Genomic DNA, 20,787 nt, shown 5'->3' with positions numbered 1-20,787 from the left:
AGTGAGGAGAAGTAGAGGCCAGTGAAGGGAGGAGCCTGTGCCAGTGCAATCATGTATAGGAGAACCCATGCCAGAGTGGCGTCCTGAGCTTTTTGTGGTGGTGGTAGGCCAGACACCATGAGAGGACTACAAGTGGGATGGCAGAATGGCACGCAGCAAGTGACCCTTTGATCTTTTCCCATGTCCAGCTTTGAGAGAGTGGGACTGGCAGCTGACGGATCAGGGAGGCGACAGTGCCATCATAGCCCTCATCCCCTGAGAAGTCACATTCCTCTCTTGAGATTTTTACCTCAAACTGGCAGGCTTCCTTGGGGATGGGGGTAGAGAGACAAGCAAGTAGAGGGTCTCTCCCCAGAGACCTGGGTTGGTGTAATACTTGAAGGCCTTTCTCAAGTTGTCTATGACTGAAACTGGCTCCTGACTCCATAATGTCTTTGTTCCTTTTTTTCCTTTGATGGCTCATTGTTCAGCCCAGTCCTCCCGTAGGCTGGCAGGAGATTGAGAACTTTTGGGTTCCCAGAAGGAAATGGATTAAAAATATTAAGTGGATAGTCTGGTCTCCAACAGTAGCTGTCTGTCTCTGAATTTAATCTTTTTGTTTTTTAGTAGGGAGAGTGATAGTTTCCTCCTGGAAGATGGTTAGAAATAAGGCACAGAAAGGCATAACTTTCATATCGTATCATTAAAGGGTCCTTTGGGTAAGAGTTAAAGTTCCCTTGCAACACTGGAACCATCAGCTGTCTACAGGATTGTCTTTGTAGCTTGGAGTTGTGAGAAACAATAGGCTTGTCAATTATATAGATTTCATTTTGTGACATCAAACTGTCAAGATGTCCTATATGCATATGTAATTGTCAATTTCTTAATCTGACATTCTTTTTATAGATGATCCAGAAGGTGCCTTTGTACCACCAGAATTTGATATCACTGGTAACACGTTTGAGGCAAGTAACAAATACAGATCTCGTTGGTATTCTTGGTGATGTTTTCACAATACTGAATGCTTATAGATTTTCTTCAGCATACAGTTTTAATGTTTGTATTTAATGCTCATGAACAAGTATACTATTTTGGGAACGCAGACTGTGTATTAAATGGAAAATTCAAGTGAAGTAAAATGGTATGTTAATAATTTTCTATACAAACAATTCTTCACTAACTGAAAATATGAAAACCCTTTTTTGTCAGAACAGTATATTCTGCTGGTTTGAATTGTTATATATCCTTCACTGGTTACATTTGTTTGTTCAGACATTAGCCATGAACTTTTATGGCTAAATATAAAATTTGTTTACTACCTTCTTCAATGAAATTCATGGTGGGGTAATCAACAATTTTTATCTTTGAGTTAATGAAGAAACGAATGGAAGTCTATTGCCTTGCAATCCACAAATGCTCTACATAGTTAAATTAAATTAGGGCTAAATTGTTTACACTAATTCATTTGTCTCCCAAATCAGCCATCCTATTGCAGTATTACAAGAATATTTGTTTACATTACTTTCTATTTGAGATTCCTGGATACAATATTTAATCGTACATACAGAATATATTTCTGGCATGTATTCTAGATAATACCTGAAATGGTTTAATAGGCAGCGTGGTTTGTTGTCAGTCAAGATACAAGGGAATCTATTCCGTTTCCTCATAATCTAATACAAATAGCTTTATTTATTTTGATACTTATCTTTTGTATAATCAGGTTTATAATTATCTTTTCAGCAATTTTTTTTAAATGTGTCAGGCAATCAAGTGCTACAAATTTGAGGATGAAAAATGATAGAATATGGTATAGTACAGTTCTGAAAGCTTTAGGGACATGAGTTCCTCTTCATCTCTATCCACCACTGTGCACTTTTAGTATAATTATATAGGCAATCAGAGCTCAAATGACTTGACTATATATATTTCCAGTTTTTGGCACACAGTGTATTAGGAGGGCAATGATAATGTTCGTTTTATTCTGACTTGTTTTGGGAGAGCAATATATAGTTGATGGATATTCGTTCCTGAGAGGCACTGGAACTTTAGTTTCTCTCCTTTAGATTGGTGTCCCTGCAGCTCCTTTGGGTCAAGAGGATTAAATATTTTCTTCACTCCTTAATCCCTGATAGGCCTCCTATATCTGATAGTCTTACTCAATCCTGCATTCTTATTCCAGCTTTTTGAGGTCTACATCCTTTTTCCTTTCCTGTCTTCTCTCCATCAGTCCAAAGGCCTTTACCTCTGATGAGCTTGGTCTTGTGTGCTATGTGTAAGTCTCTGGTTGGCCAGTAATTTGGAATTCAAAATTTTTTTAGCTTTCCTGGCCCAGAGGTGCTCCAGAATGCATTGCTGCTTCTCTGCTACCAACTCTAGGAAGCCTTGAGATGTGAGACTAGCAGCTAGACCTATTGGGACAGTTTCTGACATCAGTACCTAAATAACCATAATTAAACAGGCATCCCAGGCATAAAGGCCAAACCCCAAAATGTCAGATGTTTTACAAGGACACTGCTCTGGCTCCAGTGGAGAGTGGTATTTCTGAAAAACAAAGTATCAAGTGCACACTATTATTAAAGAGACTGAGAAGTACCTAGGCCTTTTAAGGCACTTATTACTTACAGATATTGTGTATATTCTTGATCTGGTCTTTTACTGTCTTTCAATTTTTGCCTGCTTTTGTATTTTTTTTAAAAAATTCAGGTTTACTGAGCACCGTAACAAAGACAACTTAAATTGTATATGAACTAATATTGAGACACATTTCTCTTCTCTAAATCAGAAGTTTGATTAACCTTACATTTTTCCTAGTGGGTTCCAGCTGCCACTTCCCCTCCCCCCCACCACCACCCCTTCTGCTTGCCTTGTATCCTAATATGTTGATCAGTGAATTTTGACCAATAAGAGAAGCACAACAGAAATAGTTTAGTGTTAAAGAACTCTTGTTAATAGAGCTGTTTCCATCATCAACACAGTACACAATAGGAGTTTGCCTCAAGTTACAAGTGCTGCTAGTTTCAACAGTGTTTCAAATGGCTCTTTGTCCATACCCTAAAACTACCATTCAGTCTGGGACAGTGGATTACTGAAGAACAGCCCTGCATTTCTAGCATGTAATCTTGTATTGATGCAAGACTTACAGATGTCTGCCATGTGTGAACATGATTTAAGTTTTTAATAGCACAGCTGTTCATTTCATCTATGTTCTAAGTAACTGATCTGTTTAATCCAAATCTGCATGTGCATTCAGCCCTTCTTGATTTTTTTCTGCCTACAGCAGGTTTAACACTTAGCACAAGTATTGATAACTCTGTGAACTTTTGCTTTTTGAGAGAAGGAAACAAAGTGTAGTAGTTTATTTTTTACCCTACTCCGCTTTGTAACTATAGCAAAGTGTTGGGAATAAAATCACCAATAGAGTAGGAGGGCACAAGGCCATGGCAGGAGTAGGAAGATGGGGTGAAGGGTGGGGTTTCAAGGTCTGTGTACTGGTCTGCCAGTGTGGTCTGAGGCAATATCCTAATGGTGCTGTAACATCTACCAGGCTGCTCTCCCTAGACCTAGCTTGGGGCTCTAGCTTTTGTGTCAACTCTGAGTGTAGGTGTGTCTATAAATTTGAAGTTCTATCCTGTGATGCTTTGGGGTTGAATCCAGACCAATAAGGGGTCGTGTCCCCACCTTCCCTGCAACTCTGGTTGCCTTAAATGCTATGCTGCTATGGCTCATAGCTCTGACACCTATAGCCAGCATATGAATATGCTAGTCACATCCAGATACTTTTTGGAGGGTGATCCCAACACCACCTATTTCTAAATTTCTCCAAAACCATCTGTCCTGTAGTGTCAAGCCCTCTTGCTGAACACTTACAGAAATTGTTTGCTACTCCTTTAAAGACAGAGTATACAGCAGTTTATTAACTTAACTGGGGTTGACAAATCCTCCACTTCAATCAGAGCACTGAGTTGGCTTATGATAAAAGTAAAACAAGTTTATTAACAAGAGGACATAGGTTTAAGTGATGCCAGGTATAAGGAATAAGAATAAAAATGGTTACAAATAAACACAAAATATGCTTTTAAGACTAAAACTCAGTTTAGCAAGCTAGAGGCTTTTGTTCAAAGAAGTTTTTCTCACCTATGTTCTGTATTCAGTGACTTTCAACACCCGTAGTTGAAAGATTCCACTTTCTTCAGATATACAAGAGCTCTAACCCTTGTATCTGCCCAGTAATGGATGGCAAAATGGCTTTCTATCCTTGCTTATATCTTCCAAAGTTCAATGACCTTGCTTCAGGAGGCAGGCAGGTTTTCTGCAGCTGTGGCTTCCATCCCCTGCCAAGAGTTTTAAGTAGCCATCCTCCATTCTAGTTTGCCTGATAGTTTAGTCTACCTTGCATGCAAATGTACCTTCATTGACTCTGCCTGACAACCAGGCAGACAAGCAAATACATATTCCTTTGTCTAGGGCAGCCTGGGCTTATACATTGCTTGCCAAATGCATTTTAAGAACATAATTCTAGCACATATTTATAACTCATTGTATACACCGAGTACCTACACCATGCAATGATTTTTGGGACCAGCATGTTTCCAATTTGCATATACCTTACATGAGTCCTACTACAGTTCCTAGTGGGTTCTCTACCGAAGGGATTAACTGCAATATGCTTCCTGGTGAGACTCCTCCTGCAGTAACATGAAATTGACATGATACTTGTTGGTTGACTGCTGTCCAGAAAATCTTGAATAATATAAGTGAAACTGATCAGTTTTGTTAAATTCATTCTGTTACTTGGCAAAGAGAGACACAGAAGCTTCTGTCTCCATTCTCCACAGTTCAGTCCTGTATTTAGAGTTGGCTGCTTCCCTCTGAGACAAAAATAACTTGCAACTTTTATTTTGGTCCTCTCTAATGGCTCTGCAGTTCTATAGAAGAGGAAGCTGGATTCTGTTCATGCATCAATAGGATTATTAAGAGTTCCAGTAACCAGCAAATTACTAACAAATTCTGTCCTTGTTTTGTATTGGTTTTGCACAAATATAACTGAGGGCAGACTATGAGGCCTGTAGAGTTACAGATTTGTAAGAAGGTACATTTTGGTCTACAAAATCTTTTATTATTGATGATGGCAAAACCCAGAAAGCCTGCAGTTTGACTTTCAGTTCCCAAGTTGAATTTGTAGGGCTGTTGAATTTGGATTTTCAAACTGCCCTTTAAGCATATTACATGGTAGTTTACTATATATGTCTAAATGTGAGATTTGGCCGTTAAGAGACTCATGTTCAACTATTAGGCTATTCGTGTTTATAACCATGTCTTTCCTTTTACAGAGAAATGCCCTCCAGAGGCAGAAAACTGCATAATCAGATTTTCATAACCCTTTTTGACAGCCTCCTGGTCTACTGAGAGAGCTCTTTCTGTGCAGAAGTAGTTCTGTTTGTGCAGTGAGGTCTAGAAGAGATTCGTTTTTCTCTTGGTTATCTATTGACTGGAAAAGACTGAGCTTTGCCCTGGGTTTGAGAAGCTCTCCTCAAGCTATGTTTTAACCTGCAGCTTCCGTTTGTTTGGTGAACCATATATGAGGGTAACACCTTAGAGATTGAGTCAATGGATACTTCTGGAAATATGGAAAATGTAGTTGGATCTTTAGAATCAAATTTTCATAGAAAAGGACAAATATATTTATCTGAGATGAGACACATTGGGTATGAAAAGAGAGGTGGCAATACAAAGATGAAATGTATGGTTGCAATCCTTGATGCTGGATTTTGGCTACTGGGGTCCCTTAAAAATGCATTATTTAATACTATGACTAGGTCAAATTTGAAACATGTATTTTCCCTAAGATTTAGGAAGTCTATATTCCTAGATGTGTGAATGTTTTAGAACTAACTTATCTTCCTTGAGAGGTTTATTTTTGGGGGAGGAATGTGAGGGGGTAAGTGGGGAGGATTTATTAATACACTTGCTTAAAATGGAATGCTAATCTTAATGTAGGTTCCACAAAGTAAGTTGTCCATATTAATCATTTTTCTTTTATCAATTTAGTGGTGTGTCTCCTACACAAAAGAATTCAGGTTTTACTAAATCAGACTTAAAATAGGCAACTTGTCAGCACAGATAAATTTAACTTTTCCCTACTTCAGGATTATCTTTGCACTGTATGGACCTTGGTGGGATTTTTTTATTGATAAATGTTTTGTGTATTTGAGTTTTCTTAGTATTTTTTGTAAATAACTCTCATTTTAACTTTTCCTTGCATAATAAAAAATCTAATTCAATTATGAATTTGTGAGGTAACATAAATATTCTCTGCTCAACAGTTGTATAACTAGATCCCATTCCTTAGTATGTTGATTCAGAACAAATTGTGTTAGATTAATTAAGTGATAAAAGCTTCACGCTATAAAAGGTACCTTAAAAGTAGAGAGGAATGCACCTAAAGAAATAGGTGTGACACTCAGTTTCAGAGTGAGTTTAAAAATTCAATGTAAGAAGCTTTTAAAATCAGAAAAAAATAAAACTATCTGGTCTTTCAGGCATCCAGATGTTTTATTGTAATGCTATTCCCAGCAGTGTCTTAATTACTCCTTGAATTACTCTTTCAAATCTTCAGCAGAGAAATCTATTGGGACCATATTTATCAATATCTGAAGAGCATATATGCAATTCTTTCTGGAGCGGAGGGTACTGTCAGAATTGTGCCATAAGTAGCTTTTTCCTAATAGGCTTTGGCTCCAAATGTGCAAATCATGAATGAATAACACATCTCAATAAGTACATTGAAGTCAGTGCATCTAGTTAGTAGCATAAGTAAGTTACTCAAGCTTAAATGTTTGCAGGATCAGGATGTGTGTGTGTATCTTTCACAAGAGGGTTTTTAAGTGAAATGAATGCTTTTGAAAGTGACTAGTAGAAGTGCTCTGAGACTTCAGGGAGCTATGAACAAATTTTGACCTGTAACGGTTGGATTTTTATTTTTTCAGTCCTCTGTGTCTCTCTCAAGCAAAAACTGTCCAACACACTGAATTGTGTGGTGGCTTTTATGTGTGCTAATGGCAATTATAGAATGCCATCAAACTAATATGCATTTTGACTTGAGGCAGGATTAGAACTCTAGTTATTGGATGGAGATGAAAGACGAGCAGATTTACCATAAACAAAGATAAGGCTGTTTAGTGGGTGTGCCCGTCGAATGAACCAAAATACATGGGTTATAATTTAAAAGAATACTAATTTCCCTATTATTTTGTTGGTAAGTGGTAAGACATGTCAGTCTTCCAATAAATGAAAAAAGTGAAGAGACTTTTTTTATGGATTTGACCTTTCAGCCAGCTCTCAATATGGCTTCCATTCTTATGGGTGCAGTTTTGAGCCCACAATAATGGTTTTAATTCACTACTGGCACTATATTAGTAGATTAGTCTGTGACTTTCAGGCCTAATTGTATAAAAATCTGTATGTAGTGTTGTGACTTCTGTTTTTTGGTGTACCGCACCTTTTAGTCTCTAGGAGTTTACCCATCAACAAGGGCAGCTGCCATTTTGTGAGGTTGAGTTGATTCAGCACGTTAGAGGAGAGATGCATACTCTGCTCTGTAATGGAGAGTTTATTTTTGTTCTTGATTTTATTGCCAAAATGTAAAGTAAATCATTAGAGCTGAAGATACACAGTAGAGCCTCAGAGTTCTGAACACCTTGGGAATGGAGATGGTTCATGACTCTGAACAAAAACAAACCTTTACAACTTAACATTGACTTAATACAGCTTTGAAACTACTGTGCAGAAGAAAAATGTTGCTTTTAACCATTATTTAAATGAAACAAGCACAGAAACAGTTTCCTTACCTTGTCATTTTTTTTTAAATTTTCCCTTTATTTTGTTAGCAGTTCGTTTAACACAGTACTGTACTGTATTTGTCTCTGCTGCTGCCTGATTGCATACTCCAGGTTCTAAACTAGGTGTGTGGTTGACCAGTCCGTTTGTAACTCTGGTGTTCGTAACTCTGAGGTTCTACTGTATAGTGGCTCTTTGTTCTTGGAAAGCATAAGTCTGTCTACTAATATTTGTGTCAAGGATTCCTGAAAGCACCAAAATGCAAGTACAATTACTTGGTGTTTGTTTTCTTTTTTAAAAAAAAGTGCATCTCTGAAAATCTGACCCTAGTTGTCAAAATAACTTGTGTCCTCAGTGGGAAGAAAAGGGCAGGGAGACCAGGGACCCAGTGGTGGCAGTTCCAGCATCCTTGGCTGATGCCTGGTCTGACCATGATCCCTCCCTCCCCTGCCATGTGGGGTGCCCACTATGAAACTCCACTCCCTACTGCTAGTGCATGAGCTCTTTTATAGGTCCCTCTTGAAATCTTAATTGCCTTTCTCCCTCGTTGGTTCTGCTGCTAAGAGGTCTTTTGTACCTTATTTGCCACATTCTATCAGGGGCAACCTGTGTGACTGTTTTAGGGACTTAGTGGAATAATGATGAGCACCCACAGTTACTAATGTTTGCAAAACTTTTCTTTTTAATTCCTATTTCTGTTGCTCATGTGTGACTCTAATGTTAATGGGGAAGAACTGCCTCACTGAACAGAATAGCCTTCTGAAATGTGACAATCATCATTTTGTATAATTGAGTCTGCTTAAAATGAAAATGTATATAGACTAGCCTGGATCTTCTAAATCAAGACAGAAATGTCTGCCACTTTATTATACTCCAGGTGGAAACCTCAGTTAAGGTGTCTTGAAAAAGAGTTGGCACATTGAAACATCTCTAGTTTTCAGTTGTAGATACCCTTTTCTGTCCTTCCATATTAATCTACCCATGGCATCCAATCTTCTTGCCTCCAGATTTATTCAGATTTTTTTGTTGTACTCTTGGCTTTCAGATAAAGTTACTGAAATGAGAGAAATATTTTTAAATAGCTTTGTGAATGCTTAGGACAATACAAGTATTAATAGTGAAAAGTGTCAGAACCTAGAGAAATAGTCTAGCCTTTTATAAGGCCCTTGGAAGCAAAGGAGCTTGACTCAGCAGCTATGATATTAAGTGAATAAGCAGGGACTATTTAATTTAGGGGCAACTGAAACACAACAGTATTGTGTTTCTAGAGATCATGGTATGCACTATAATTCAGAAATGTATTAAATATATATTCTATAACTTGTCAGTTAAATTAGGTTGGTTCATTTCTCCTTATTTTGCTCCAACTCTATTTTTTAAACTGTAATGTCTGCAAAGAATTACTAATGTTGTGCAATGCAAATTGATTGCTTGACATTTCACACAAGAGCAAGTTAAGACTTGTAAGCTTTCATTTAGATGTTAGGCCAATAAAAAAGGCAATCTGAGTAGTGAAATAAATTGCCTGTAAATTTCAACCACAAGTAGATTTGATTATACCTGGGCTGTAATTCCATTTTTCCCCCTGCAGAAATATTTTTTTTGAATAAATAGCTTTCAAATACTTTTTGGACACTTTAGCTTTTTGCAGACAAATTAAATCTGAATGATCACCAAAACCAAAAAACCAAAACCAACCTGAAGTAAGGTATACAATTATCCTACAGCTTGTTTCAGTAATTCAATAACTAGAATGTAGTTTGTGAGTATTCTACTGTTTAGCATTTTTATTTGCAGACTAATTGTCTATCATATTTCAGGTGCAAAATGAATAAAAAATTTATATCATACAATATTTCAAAATTACCTTGTTTATGCAGGAAAACATTTGTTCTTTCTGTTATGAAATAAGACTTAAAAATAATGGCCCATTACATTGTTTGATGCTGAGGGATTCTCCAGCAAGAAAATATGTCCTCCATACTAACTCTGGGTCACATTTATGATCTCAGGTACTGCAATGTAACTCCAAAATTGATGGAATTTGTCTGGATTATGCTGGCGCAATTGAGAATAGAATCCGAAATCTGACCTCCTGTATGTTTAACTGTTGCATAATCCTCCGATATTCATAATCCAGTTCCATTGCAATAATATTGGATGTGTTGTTTTGTGGTTAGAGGAAGGGAGGGGTGTCAGGACTCTTGTCTTTTTTTCTTTTTAACAAGTTATTGGGTTCAATGCAGGGGAAACTGTGAAATTGTAAGGCCTCTATTTACACAAGAGGTCAGACTATGTGATCTAATACTCCCAGTTAGCCTTAAAAACTATGAATTTTTCTGAGCACGATCACAGGTATTTAAACTTTGTTTCGGAAATTATGAAAGCCTTGTAAATCATGTGACAGATGAAACATGCAATAGAGTTCCTTAAGTATTCATTATCGTCCACCCTCAGTTTGCATGAAGATCCTTAATTTGTAATAATTCCAACAAATTGAAAAAACAGATGCACATATACATTGAACATCTCTCCTAATTTTTTCATTTCAAGCATTAGTTTGCTGGATTTGTTTAGAAGGATTAAACAATGTTCAGAGCCTTGTTCACTGAATTTAAATACTTTGCACTGTGAAAGAATGGAAGTCTCTGAAACACAAACCTATTTCAATAAAATAATGTAACTAGAGAGAGCCAAAATAAAAGCAGATGCAAATTTCACAACAAAAAAAACTGGTCCAATTCCTATATTTTTTTACTTGTCTTGCCAGAAACCTTTGCTTATGCACTATTAATTCCTATATGGTCCATTCTTCAACTGTGTTTCAGACTTCAAATTTAAACGCCAATGAAATCTCAGTACAGGATGTAAATAGCTAATTCATAATTGGGAAAACTTGAATAAATATGCTAAATGCTTATGTGGTCACCATCCAAAGCTTCCTCCCTGGCTTTTCCTGTATTGTCTCTTAAATCTGCAAATAAGAGTGTCTATAGAAGCCTATTTATTTAGCTCTGTCAAGCAGTAACACAACAGAGCCTTTGTCATGCACTGTATTTAGACATTGTAATTCATGGATTGCTTCCTCTCTTGCTCTTTGATTCATAAATTGTAGGGCCAGAAGGGACTATTACAATCATCTGGTCTAACTTCTTACATAACACAGGCCATAGAATTTCACCCAGTAATTTCTGCATCAAAGCCAATAACTTGTGGATGAATTGGAGCCTGTCTTTTAGAAATACTTCCAATCTTGATATAAAGACTTGAAGTGATGGAGAATCTACCATATCCTTTGGTAAGTTGTTCCAATAGTTAATTACCCCAACAGTTTAAAAATTTGCACCTCATGTGCAGTTTGAATTTTTCTAACTTCCATGTCCAACACTGGATTTTATGCTGTTTTCTATTGGTCCTCCAGTATGCGAAATCATCTCTTTATGTAGCTACTTAGATTATGATTATCACCTCATAAAATTTTGGCTGATAAGCTAAATAGATTGTGAACTCATTAGGTTTCTCTCTACTGTATAAGGCATGTTTTCCAGACCCAAATCATTTACATAGCTCCCCTGTGAACATATTCCAGTTGTTTTTTTTTTAAATAAAAAATGGACACCAGAACAAGACACAGTATTTCAATAATGGTCTTAACAATGCTGTATACAGAAGTAATATTACCTCCCTTCTCAAATTTCCCTTGTTTATACATCCATTCAAGGATCATGTTAGCCCTTTTGGTCACAGCATTGCATTGGGAGCTCATGTTCATTTAGTTATCTACTGTGGCCACAAGTCCTTCTCAAATGACTTTTTTCCAAAATACAGTCTACCATTGTGTAGGTATGGCCTGTGTTCTTTGTTCCTAGATGTACAAACTTGCCTTTGGCTGTATTAAAACGTATTTGATTTGTGCTCAGCTTACTTGAGTGATCTGGATCCCTTAACTGTCCTTTTCATTATTCTCCTCCTCTCCAGTCTTTTTTATCTTTAAAATAAGATGTCTGCCTAGAGCTCTGGATGCCCTAATACAATTAATTATACAACACAATGAAGTCTCAGCAGCATTAAAATCATTCCAACAAGAATTCAGACAGACACACACCTACAGATACTTCATTCCATGCCTTCACTGTTATGGGAAGCTCACCTTCAGCTCCCTCCCAATGCCCTCTTGAATGGATGTCTTTGCAGTGTGCCCAGAAGGTCACCAAATCCAAGCTATTTTGAACCAAGGGATGAACAAATTCCAGTGTCTCAGAGCTCCTGAAGAGAACTTCCAACTAGCTGGCCTGTCCATTTTATAGTGGGGGGGGGGACCCAGCTCGGCCACCCCTGCTGAGTGCAGCTGTGGCAGTGTAGCATGGGGAGAGTAGCGATCCCTCAGAGAGGCTGGATGGAAGCCATGTAGAGCTTTATAGGTCATAACCACATCTTAAACTCCATCTGGAGACCAACGGGCAGCCAGTGCAGATCCCAGAACACTGATGTCGTACACCCTCCTCAATAAGCAAGCCGCTACATTCTGTCTGAGCTTCAGTGTCTGGTTTTTAAGGTACAGTCCCATGGAGAGTGCATTGCAGTAGTCAAATATAAGAATTGGTACATGCCTGTCAAATAGCAGCTGGAGGTCTAAAATAACCCCTAAATTGTAAACCGTAGTAACTCATGGAAGACATACTCTCACAGTCCAAGGGTCTGATACTACCCCCATCATCTCCTCTGGCAGCTTCCTCCAAGCCACGTTGAGCTTCAGCTAGCTCTCACTCATCCTTGCCCCAGTCTCAACTAGTTGAGGCTCACAACTGCATTGTCCGAGGCAGAGACATAAAGTTGTGTATCATCAGCATATTGATAACATCGCACACCTTCTTTTGTCACCTGCAAAATTTATCAACAGTAATTTTTTCTTGCAGATCACTGATAAAATATTCAATAACATTGGGCTTAGTGTGGATTCTCACTAGAATCACCTCTGCAAACCTTCCCCACTTTCCTCCCCATCTTCTCTTCCACATACGGTCTCAGGCCCTGCTAGTGGTGTGGTACTATAAGCTATTTTGTCTTTCATGATGACAAAATGATATTTTTTCTAAGATAAGTTTAAACCTGAAACTATCCCCACCTCTGGATTTCCTAGTTACATAGAAGATGGGACTATCGTATTTGCCTTTTAAGAATAAAATTTTCTGGCATGGTGCTGTCTTTATTTTTGTTTGTACAGCCCATTGTACAGTATATTGAAGGCATTAATGTCCTGTGTCGATTTATTTATTTATGTCAATGTGAGACAGCGCTGTGAATGAAGACTAGAAGGAAAGGGCCTGGAGATTAAATAAGCCATCTAACTTACCTGGTGTGGTTGGCTGGGGGTGGAAATAGTTTGGTGTCTTGCACCTAACTAATAACTTGACAGTGATTGACTAGTGTGGACCAAATTTCCCACCTTCAAAAGCCTTATATCCTATGGATGAGAGCTTGTCACAGTTCCCTTGTAGAGTCTATCAATACTCCTCTATATATTTAAGGCAGGATTGCTATAGGGACACTGGCTTCAAGGCAACTTCTGTTGACATAAATAAGGTGTGATGCTTTCCAGGAAATATATTTTCAATCTTGAGTACACCCTATCTTCTAGAGGAAAAACTTAAAAGGGTGAAAACTTGCTTCTGGGTTAACATGCTGTTCAAACTCTCTATTCTCTCAAACTGTGATGAGGATTGTATTTGGCCAAGCTTTTATCTCAATCACTTTAAAATGGAACTACCAGTATGTCACAGATGTTGGACAATGTGGAATTTCTTGAAGAGGAAAAACCTAAATGTAACACTCAGGACTTGGGGAAAGGGTGATGTCCTCACTTTTTTTTTTTTTTTTTTTTTTTTTGGAGGGGAGGGGGTTCTTTTTTTTTTTGTTGTTTTTTCTTGCACGAATGTATGGAGAGTCCATTGGGTCTGATTAGATGGTACTCAAGTTGAAGGACATTGGTAAGTTGGTGCCCCAGAGGCTTCAGCTTCCTAAACATCACCTTGTAGTTTGCACTTCTTTTCTAAGTTTGTCATGGGTAGCCATATTTCTAAGTTCCTTTCCTGTAGAATTTGTTGAGGTTCCAAGGAAAATATGTTGGGAGGGTCAGAGTGGGTGTTGGTGTTTTTGTTCACAAGTGGAGTGGACATGATGTGTTGTGTACTGGGAATTTTTAATTCTGTCTCATATTCTTCCTGTTACTTTATTCCTACCTTATTTTATTTATTTGTATTTCAGTAGTGCCTAAAGCCCCAATGGTGATTGGGGGCCCTATTGTATTAAATGCCATACAAACACATAGTAAAAGATGGTCTCTGCCTCAAAGAACTTACATACAAACTTGGGACAAGCTGCAGCAAATGAGTCTGACATGCAAAAGGGTCTGGTAGGTTTTTTTTCCAGCTCTAGTTCCCATTAATCTGATGTAATAGAAATTTTCTTTTTGAGATGGAGATTTTTCTGACCTTCCTGGAATAGCCAGAATGTCTGAGTGAGTGGATGCTAATCAGTTTTCAGTACCAAGAGTCATTGCGCAGAGCTAAAGCAGTGGCCAAAATGTGGCATGCCTAATTGCCATTCCTTTGTGATTATACTGTACCATCTTGCCACCACAGGCTGATGCAATTTAATACAGAATTTTGAGGCTTTCAATGAACCTTGCAAAGCGGTTCCTACGGCAGGCAGTCTATATTGAGGTTTTTGTTAAAATCATGAATGCATGATGACTAGAAGATTAAGATTTCTCAGTGTCCTGTGATGGAGAATATCTGATCAATGTTCCATATACCTGTTGTGATGTGAATCTGATGTCATTTTGCTTACTTGCATTCACAAATATTTTTTCATGAACAGCTTCAGAAAGCTGTTGAATGGTCATTTTCAAGAAAAATATCACAGGAGAACTAAAACCCTGTGGATCAACTACATCTGTGAATTTGCTTAAAAGTTTTCTGGAAATCTCATTAAACTCTGATAAGTCCACATACTGACTCTTTTTTAATCTTCTAGAGGTATGCCATTGGATAATATCTAGTGTGTTTAGTCCATACAAGTGTATGTTGCCAAATGACATTTTGCACACCTACTGTGTTCTTGTTAGTCATTTTGTTTCTCTTGATTCAACCTTAATGTAATCTATCTCTAAGACAACAGGCAGTCTTTCACCATGTATAACTGAACAGGGTTGCATTATGTCCTCAAAAAAGACTTGAGTGCACAGATTTTTAGTTACCTTGACACTATTTTTATGGTACTCCTCACTTCATGTCATTTTAAGCAGATGGTGAGTCTACTAAATGCTAATGTTTATAGTCATTCTATGTAGAAAGCTATAGTGACTGACATACTCTGATATCTATATCTAATATTCTTCTTCGTGTGCTTTCTCATTTCCATTCCTCTATAGGTGTGTGCATGCTTCCGTGCATGGTTACCCGGAACTTTTTTCCCCTTAGCAGATCCCGTAGGCCTGGCTCCGGTATATGAGGTGCTGCCGGCCCTACGTCCCCTCAGTTCCTTCTTTCCATCCGTGATGGTTGCTGGAACTAGCCTTGCTCACAGCAAGCAATCTTCCCCTTGTTGGACACATTTGTATTCTGAGTTTAGTTTTAGTTAGTTGTTAAGTGTAGACAGAGATAAGGCAGTCCCTGCTGGGACTTCATGCAGCCGGGCCAGGCCCCGGTCCCCAGGCTTCAAGCTGTGTGCCTTCCCACTCCGTGACCCCCACGACAGCTGCCTTAAGTGCCTGGGGGAAGCCCACAGAAAAGACAAGTGCAAGATCTGCAGGGCTTTCAAACCAAGGACTCAAAAGGACCGAGAAATCCAGTTGAAGACCCTGTTGATGGGGGCAGCGCTCTGCCCGGCGTCCGAGCTGACCCGCTCCGCCTTGATACCGAGTGTGACTTCGGTACAGAGCGCACTGTCAGTGCCGCCCTTGACTTGGCACCGTGCAACATCACCGGTACCGAAGAAAAAGAAGTAGCGCGCAGAGCGCGGATACGCCCCTGCACTGTCGGTATGGGCAGGGTCGAGTACGGAGATGCACTGGACTCAGCCCATCGAGACTTCTCCGGTGCCTGCATCTCCAGTCAGGGATCCTCCCCCGACTCCTGGGAGTGTGGGAGTGCCCCTGCCGACGCTGTTGACACCAGAGGCTTTTCAGGCGGCAAGAGCCTTGGTCTTGCCTACGCCACCTCCGCCCTCCTCCTCCGCTGAGGGAAAAGGGGTCGGTGTCATGGGGGAAACCCGTGTTGGGTCCCCCTGAATGTCAGAGGAGATCCCCAGTACAGGGAGGAAGATCTCCCGCCGGACAGTCTCTGAGGTTAGAGCAGAGCCGCCGCTCCCCTAGTAGCCGCTCCAGGTTGGCATCGTCGAGCCGACCTGCCCCAGCACGGGATGTGGAATCTCCCTCTTGGCACTGACGTCGATCCCCAGCACCGGAGGCAGCGCAAGCTAGGAGGCGGCACCGGTTGAGGTCTGCCAGGCGGCGCTCGGACAGCTCCTGTTCCAGTTCCCCAGCACCGAGGAGTTCGCCTGTACCTAGACAGCGTGGAACCCAGTCGTCGGAGGAAGACCCGACACCACAGAGTTCGTGGCGCAGAACCAGTCGCCCGAGTCTGGTTTGGTACCAAGGAGTTCGGGACAGCGCCAACCTTGGTCACCGAAGGCGTCCACAGAGCCTCAAGGCAAGCGGCAGCGGAAATCATTGGTACTGAGACAATGCTCGAGTACCTCTAGCTCTTCAGAGTGCACCCCCGCTTGTCGGCACCACTCGTGGCAATGGCGGCAGTCCCCATCGTCCTCCAGGTTGGAGGCGTTGAGAGGGCAGTCCCCGGCCCAGAAGTGTGCCCAGGACCAGGGACGAGCACGGTACCGCTGGTCCAGGGCCTCTGACTCCAATGATGCCTCAGGGTCTCCCAGGGGACAGTCATCGGGTAAGTTGATGCCCCCACAAAGCGTCAGAGCCTGTGGCACAGTCAGCCCCGGGTTGGCCTCAGGGACAATGGCCGCAACAATGGCCTCATTGGGCACCATGGGGTCTCCAGGTGGGACCAGAGCTCCAATCCATTAAGTCATCAGGGGTGTATGGCACAGGAGAAGGCCCATTGGCACCGCTCCTTGGAAGAAGAGTCGGACCCCCAGGAGGGAACAGCGGGTACAACACTTCGCCAGGAGGGGGCACACCCACAGGCTGCACCTCTGTAGTCCTCCTCCTCCCCTGATGAGGCAGTCTCCCAGGATTAATCTGTGCCACTGGAGGATTTCAAGGCACCTCTTCCTCGGTTGCCCCGACGTCAAAGGCGGCCAAGAAGAAATATTCCGTCCTGGCTGAGGGGTTTGAGTATTTGTTCACCCACCCCACCTTGGGAACCCTGGTAGTAGACACAGCTAACCAGCGGCATAGGCAAGGCCAGCCATGGTCGACTCCCAAGAACAAGGACAATAAGAAGCTGGACTTGTTTGGGAGAAAGATTTATTCCACAGCAAGCCTTCAGTTTAGGATTGCCAACCCTCAGGCCCTCCTGGGCAGATATCATTTCAACCTGTGGGACTCCCTCAGGTGGTTCGCTGAGGCCCTGCCCCAGGACCAGGCCACAGACTTTAACACTATCTTGGAGGAGGGAACCGCGGTAGCTAGAGCGGCGCTCCAGACATCCTGGGACGCTGCTGACTTAGCAGGCAGGGCCATAGCCTCCACCATCTGCATGCGAAGATGCTCGTGGCTACAGTCCTCGATCCTGTCCCAGGAGGTGCAACAGTCTATCCAGGACCTCCCCTTTGATGGGTCAGCCCTATTCTCGGACCAAACCGATGTGAAGTTGCATGGTCTGAAGGACTCCAGGGTCACGCTTTGCTCCCTGGGCCTTTACACGCCCCAGTTTTCCAGGAGTCAGTCACGGCCCCAGGCGCAGCAGCAACCAAGGCCTCAGCCCAGGCCTTTCCAACCCTATAGGGATAGAAATAGGGGGTTTAGAAGAAGAAATCAGCCCCCTAACTTGTCCTCAGCTCCCCAGCAAGGGCCCCCCAGGAGGTCAGGCAATCGGAGGAGACACTTTTGATGGTGCACCCAAGGGTGGCGCCCCAACTGCTCTCCTGGATCCGCCTCGCCCCTTCCTTAACAGGTTAAGGCCCTTCTGCCCTGAATGGGCAAAAATCACTTCGGACCATTGGGTCCTTGGGATAGTCTTGAGGGGCTATGCCCTGCAGTTTACATCTACCCCCCCCCCCCCAACAACCCTCCCCCTCCATCCCTCTTCAGGGACCCCTCTCACGAGCAACTCTTCTTACAGGAGATGGACACCCTCCTCAGTCTGGGAGCGGTGGAAATGGTCCCTCAAGACAGAAGGGGGAAGAGGTTCTATTCGAGGTATTTCCTCATCCCCAAGGCGAAGGGGAGTCTGAGACCCATATTAGACCTCCGTCGTCTAAACAAATATGTCAAATGACTTAGGTCTCCCTAGCTTCCATAATCCCTTTCCTGGATCCAGGAGACTGGTATGGCGCCCTCGATCTCAAGGACTCATACTTTCATGTGTCTATCCTCCCCAGCCACAGGTGTTTTCTCCGTTTCATGGCGGCTGGCTCCCATTACCAGTTTACAGCCCTGCCCTTTGGCCTATCTTCGGCTCCCAGGGTGTTTACAAAGTGCATGGCGGTAGCGACTGCCCACCTGAGACGAAAAGGTGTGCAAATTTTTCCTTACCTAGATGATTGGCTGGCCAGAGGCAGGTGCAGGTCCCAAGTGCAGGACAGCGTGACCCTCACTTGCTCCATGTACCACAGGCTGGGGCTACTCATAAATGAACAGAAGTCCACATTAACCCCAGTGCAACAAATAGAGTTCATTGGCGCCACCCTGGATGCTTCCCAGGCCAGAGCCTTCCTGCCTCAGCCATAGTCTCTATCCTCTCCCAGCTGCACCGATGCCACATGACAACAGCCAGGCGCTGCCTACAGCTGTTAGGCCACTTGGTGGCCTGCACGTACGCAGTGAGACTAGCTCGCCTGAGGCTCAGACCACTTCAGTCGTGGTTGGCCTCGATATATGTGCTGAGCAGACACCCATTGGACCGGGTGGTCACAGTTTCCCCTGCCTGTCCTAGCCTCCCTAAACCGGTGGTGGACTCCCCGGGCAGTGATGAAAGGTGTTCCATTCAGGGAACTGGTCCCGTCAGTCACTCTAATATCCGATGCTTTGGATGTAGGATGGGGAGCCCACATCAGCGCCAACCTAGGCATTCAGGGGCTCTGGTTGGGGGAGAAGAGGCGCCTGCACATCAACGTGAAGGAGCTGAGGGCCATTCGCCTAGCGTGCAAGGTGTTCCTCCGATTCCTGACAGGCAAAGTGGTACAGGTGCTGATGGACAACACTGCAGCTATGTTTTACATAAACAAGTAGAGGGGAGCGTGCTCTTCAGCCCTCTGCGAGGAAGCTACCCGTCTGTGGGACCTTGCCGTGAGGCACGATTTCCACTTGACGGCCTCTCACCTCCCGGGAATGAGGAACTATGAGGCGGATCGCCTCAGCAAGTCATTTCTACCCCGCTATGCCTGGTCGCTACACCCAGAGGTGGCGGCTATGATCTTCCGGAAGTGGGGCATTCCCCAACTGGACCTATTCGTGTCGGCCTGGAACACAGTGTCCTAAGTTCTACTTGCTCTGGGGTCGCGAGACCGGGTCGATTTCCGACGCGTTTCTCATGGACTGGCGGGGGACCCTTATGTGTGCACTTCCGCCCATTCCACTCCTGCCAAAGGTCCTGCTGAAAATAAAGAGGGACAAGGGAGGATGTTATACTCCTCGCTCCAGCCTGGCCAAGACAGAACTGGTTCAGCATGCTGCTGGACCTTTCAATCACCCCACCCCTGAAGTTCCTGAAGCGACACGACCTTCTATCCCAGGACCATGGTTGCCTGTTGCACCCGGACCTGGACTCCCTGCACTTCCTGGCCTGGAGGCTCTGTGGGTGACAGAGGGGGAGAGAGCCTGCTCGGTGCGGTCCAGCAAGTCCTGCTTGGCAGCAGGAAGCCGCCTACACAAGTCATGTATCAGGCTAAGTGGAGGCAGTTTATCTGTTGGGCGGAGTCCCGGGTTATTCCGCCCAGCCTTTTGCCTATACAGGCGATCCTGGAGTACCTGCACCAGCTAAAGCTCCAGGGTCTGGCGCTAGCCTCATTGAAGGTTCACCTGGCGGCCGTTTCGGCCTTCCATCAGCCACTAAAGGGGAGATCGCTGTTCTCCCCTCCCATGTCGGTTAGATTCCTCAAGGGGGTGGAGAGACTTTATCCGCAGGTCTGTGACCTGGTGCCTCCCTGGGATCCCAGCCTGGTCCTCTCAAGACTCACGGGGGGGGCCCCCTTTGAACCCATGACTTCATGCCCTCTGCTCATGTTTTCATGGAAGGTAGCCTTCTTGGTGGCCATTACCTCAGCTAGAAGGGTCTCCGGGATTAGGGCCTTGACCTCAGAGCCCCCTTATACAGTATTCTATAAGGACAAGGTTCAGTTGAGGCTGCATCCATATTCATGGCCTATAATAATTGTTTCAATGTTCATAAAGCAGTCTCTGCATTTGCCTATAAAACTTTTCTCCATATGTTAAGAAAAATCTTCAGGGAAGGTTCTTGAAGCCAGTAAACTCCCAAAGTATAAAGTAGGAACCTAAATTTGCCCAATAAGCACCAAATCTGCTGTCCATATTCTGTGAGTGGTTCTTATAAACTTGGGAAAAGCTCCATCTAGTGGATGGTTGCAAAAGCGCATCTATCGCCATTTTACCCTGATCTATTTCTAAAAGGTAGTGGTACACTTAAAGTGTGTGAGAGGTAGATTGCCATAAGTAGTCTGACAAAGCAGATGCTTGGTTTTTGATCCCTCCTTTGCAAACCAAGTAGGATCTTTCAAGGTATTTTATAAATACAAATGGAATATACCAACATTTCA

The 20,787-nt window shown here is 42.6% G+C and overlaps 1 protein-coding gene across 3 annotated transcripts in view; it reads left to right on the top strand.

Annotated features, from left to right (window-relative positions):
- The window catches only part of KNDC1 (kinase non-catalytic C-lobe domain containing 1), a 105,502-nt gene that overhangs the window by 11,044 nt on the left and 73,671 nt on the right, over window positions 1-20,787 (top strand). For all 3 annotated transcript variants that reach the window (XM_067552911.1, XM_067552909.1, XM_067552910.1), the window contains one exon: window positions 886-944. In XM_067552911.1, coding sequence (XP_067409012.1) covers window positions 886-944 — 59 coding nt within the window. The remainder of the gene's footprint in view (window positions 1-885; window positions 945-20,787) is intronic.

The sequence above is a fragment of the Emydura macquarii genome, unplaced genomic scaffold (assembly GCF_026122565.2).
Source record: "Emydura macquarii macquarii isolate MOO-44397 ecotype Brisbane River unplaced genomic scaffold, CSIRO-AGI_Emac_v2 contig_1390, whole genome shotgun sequence".
Lineage (NCBI taxonomy): Eukaryota > Metazoa > Chordata > Testudines > Chelidae > Emydura > Emydura macquarii.
This window is presented reverse-complemented; position numbering and strand designations above follow the sequence as displayed.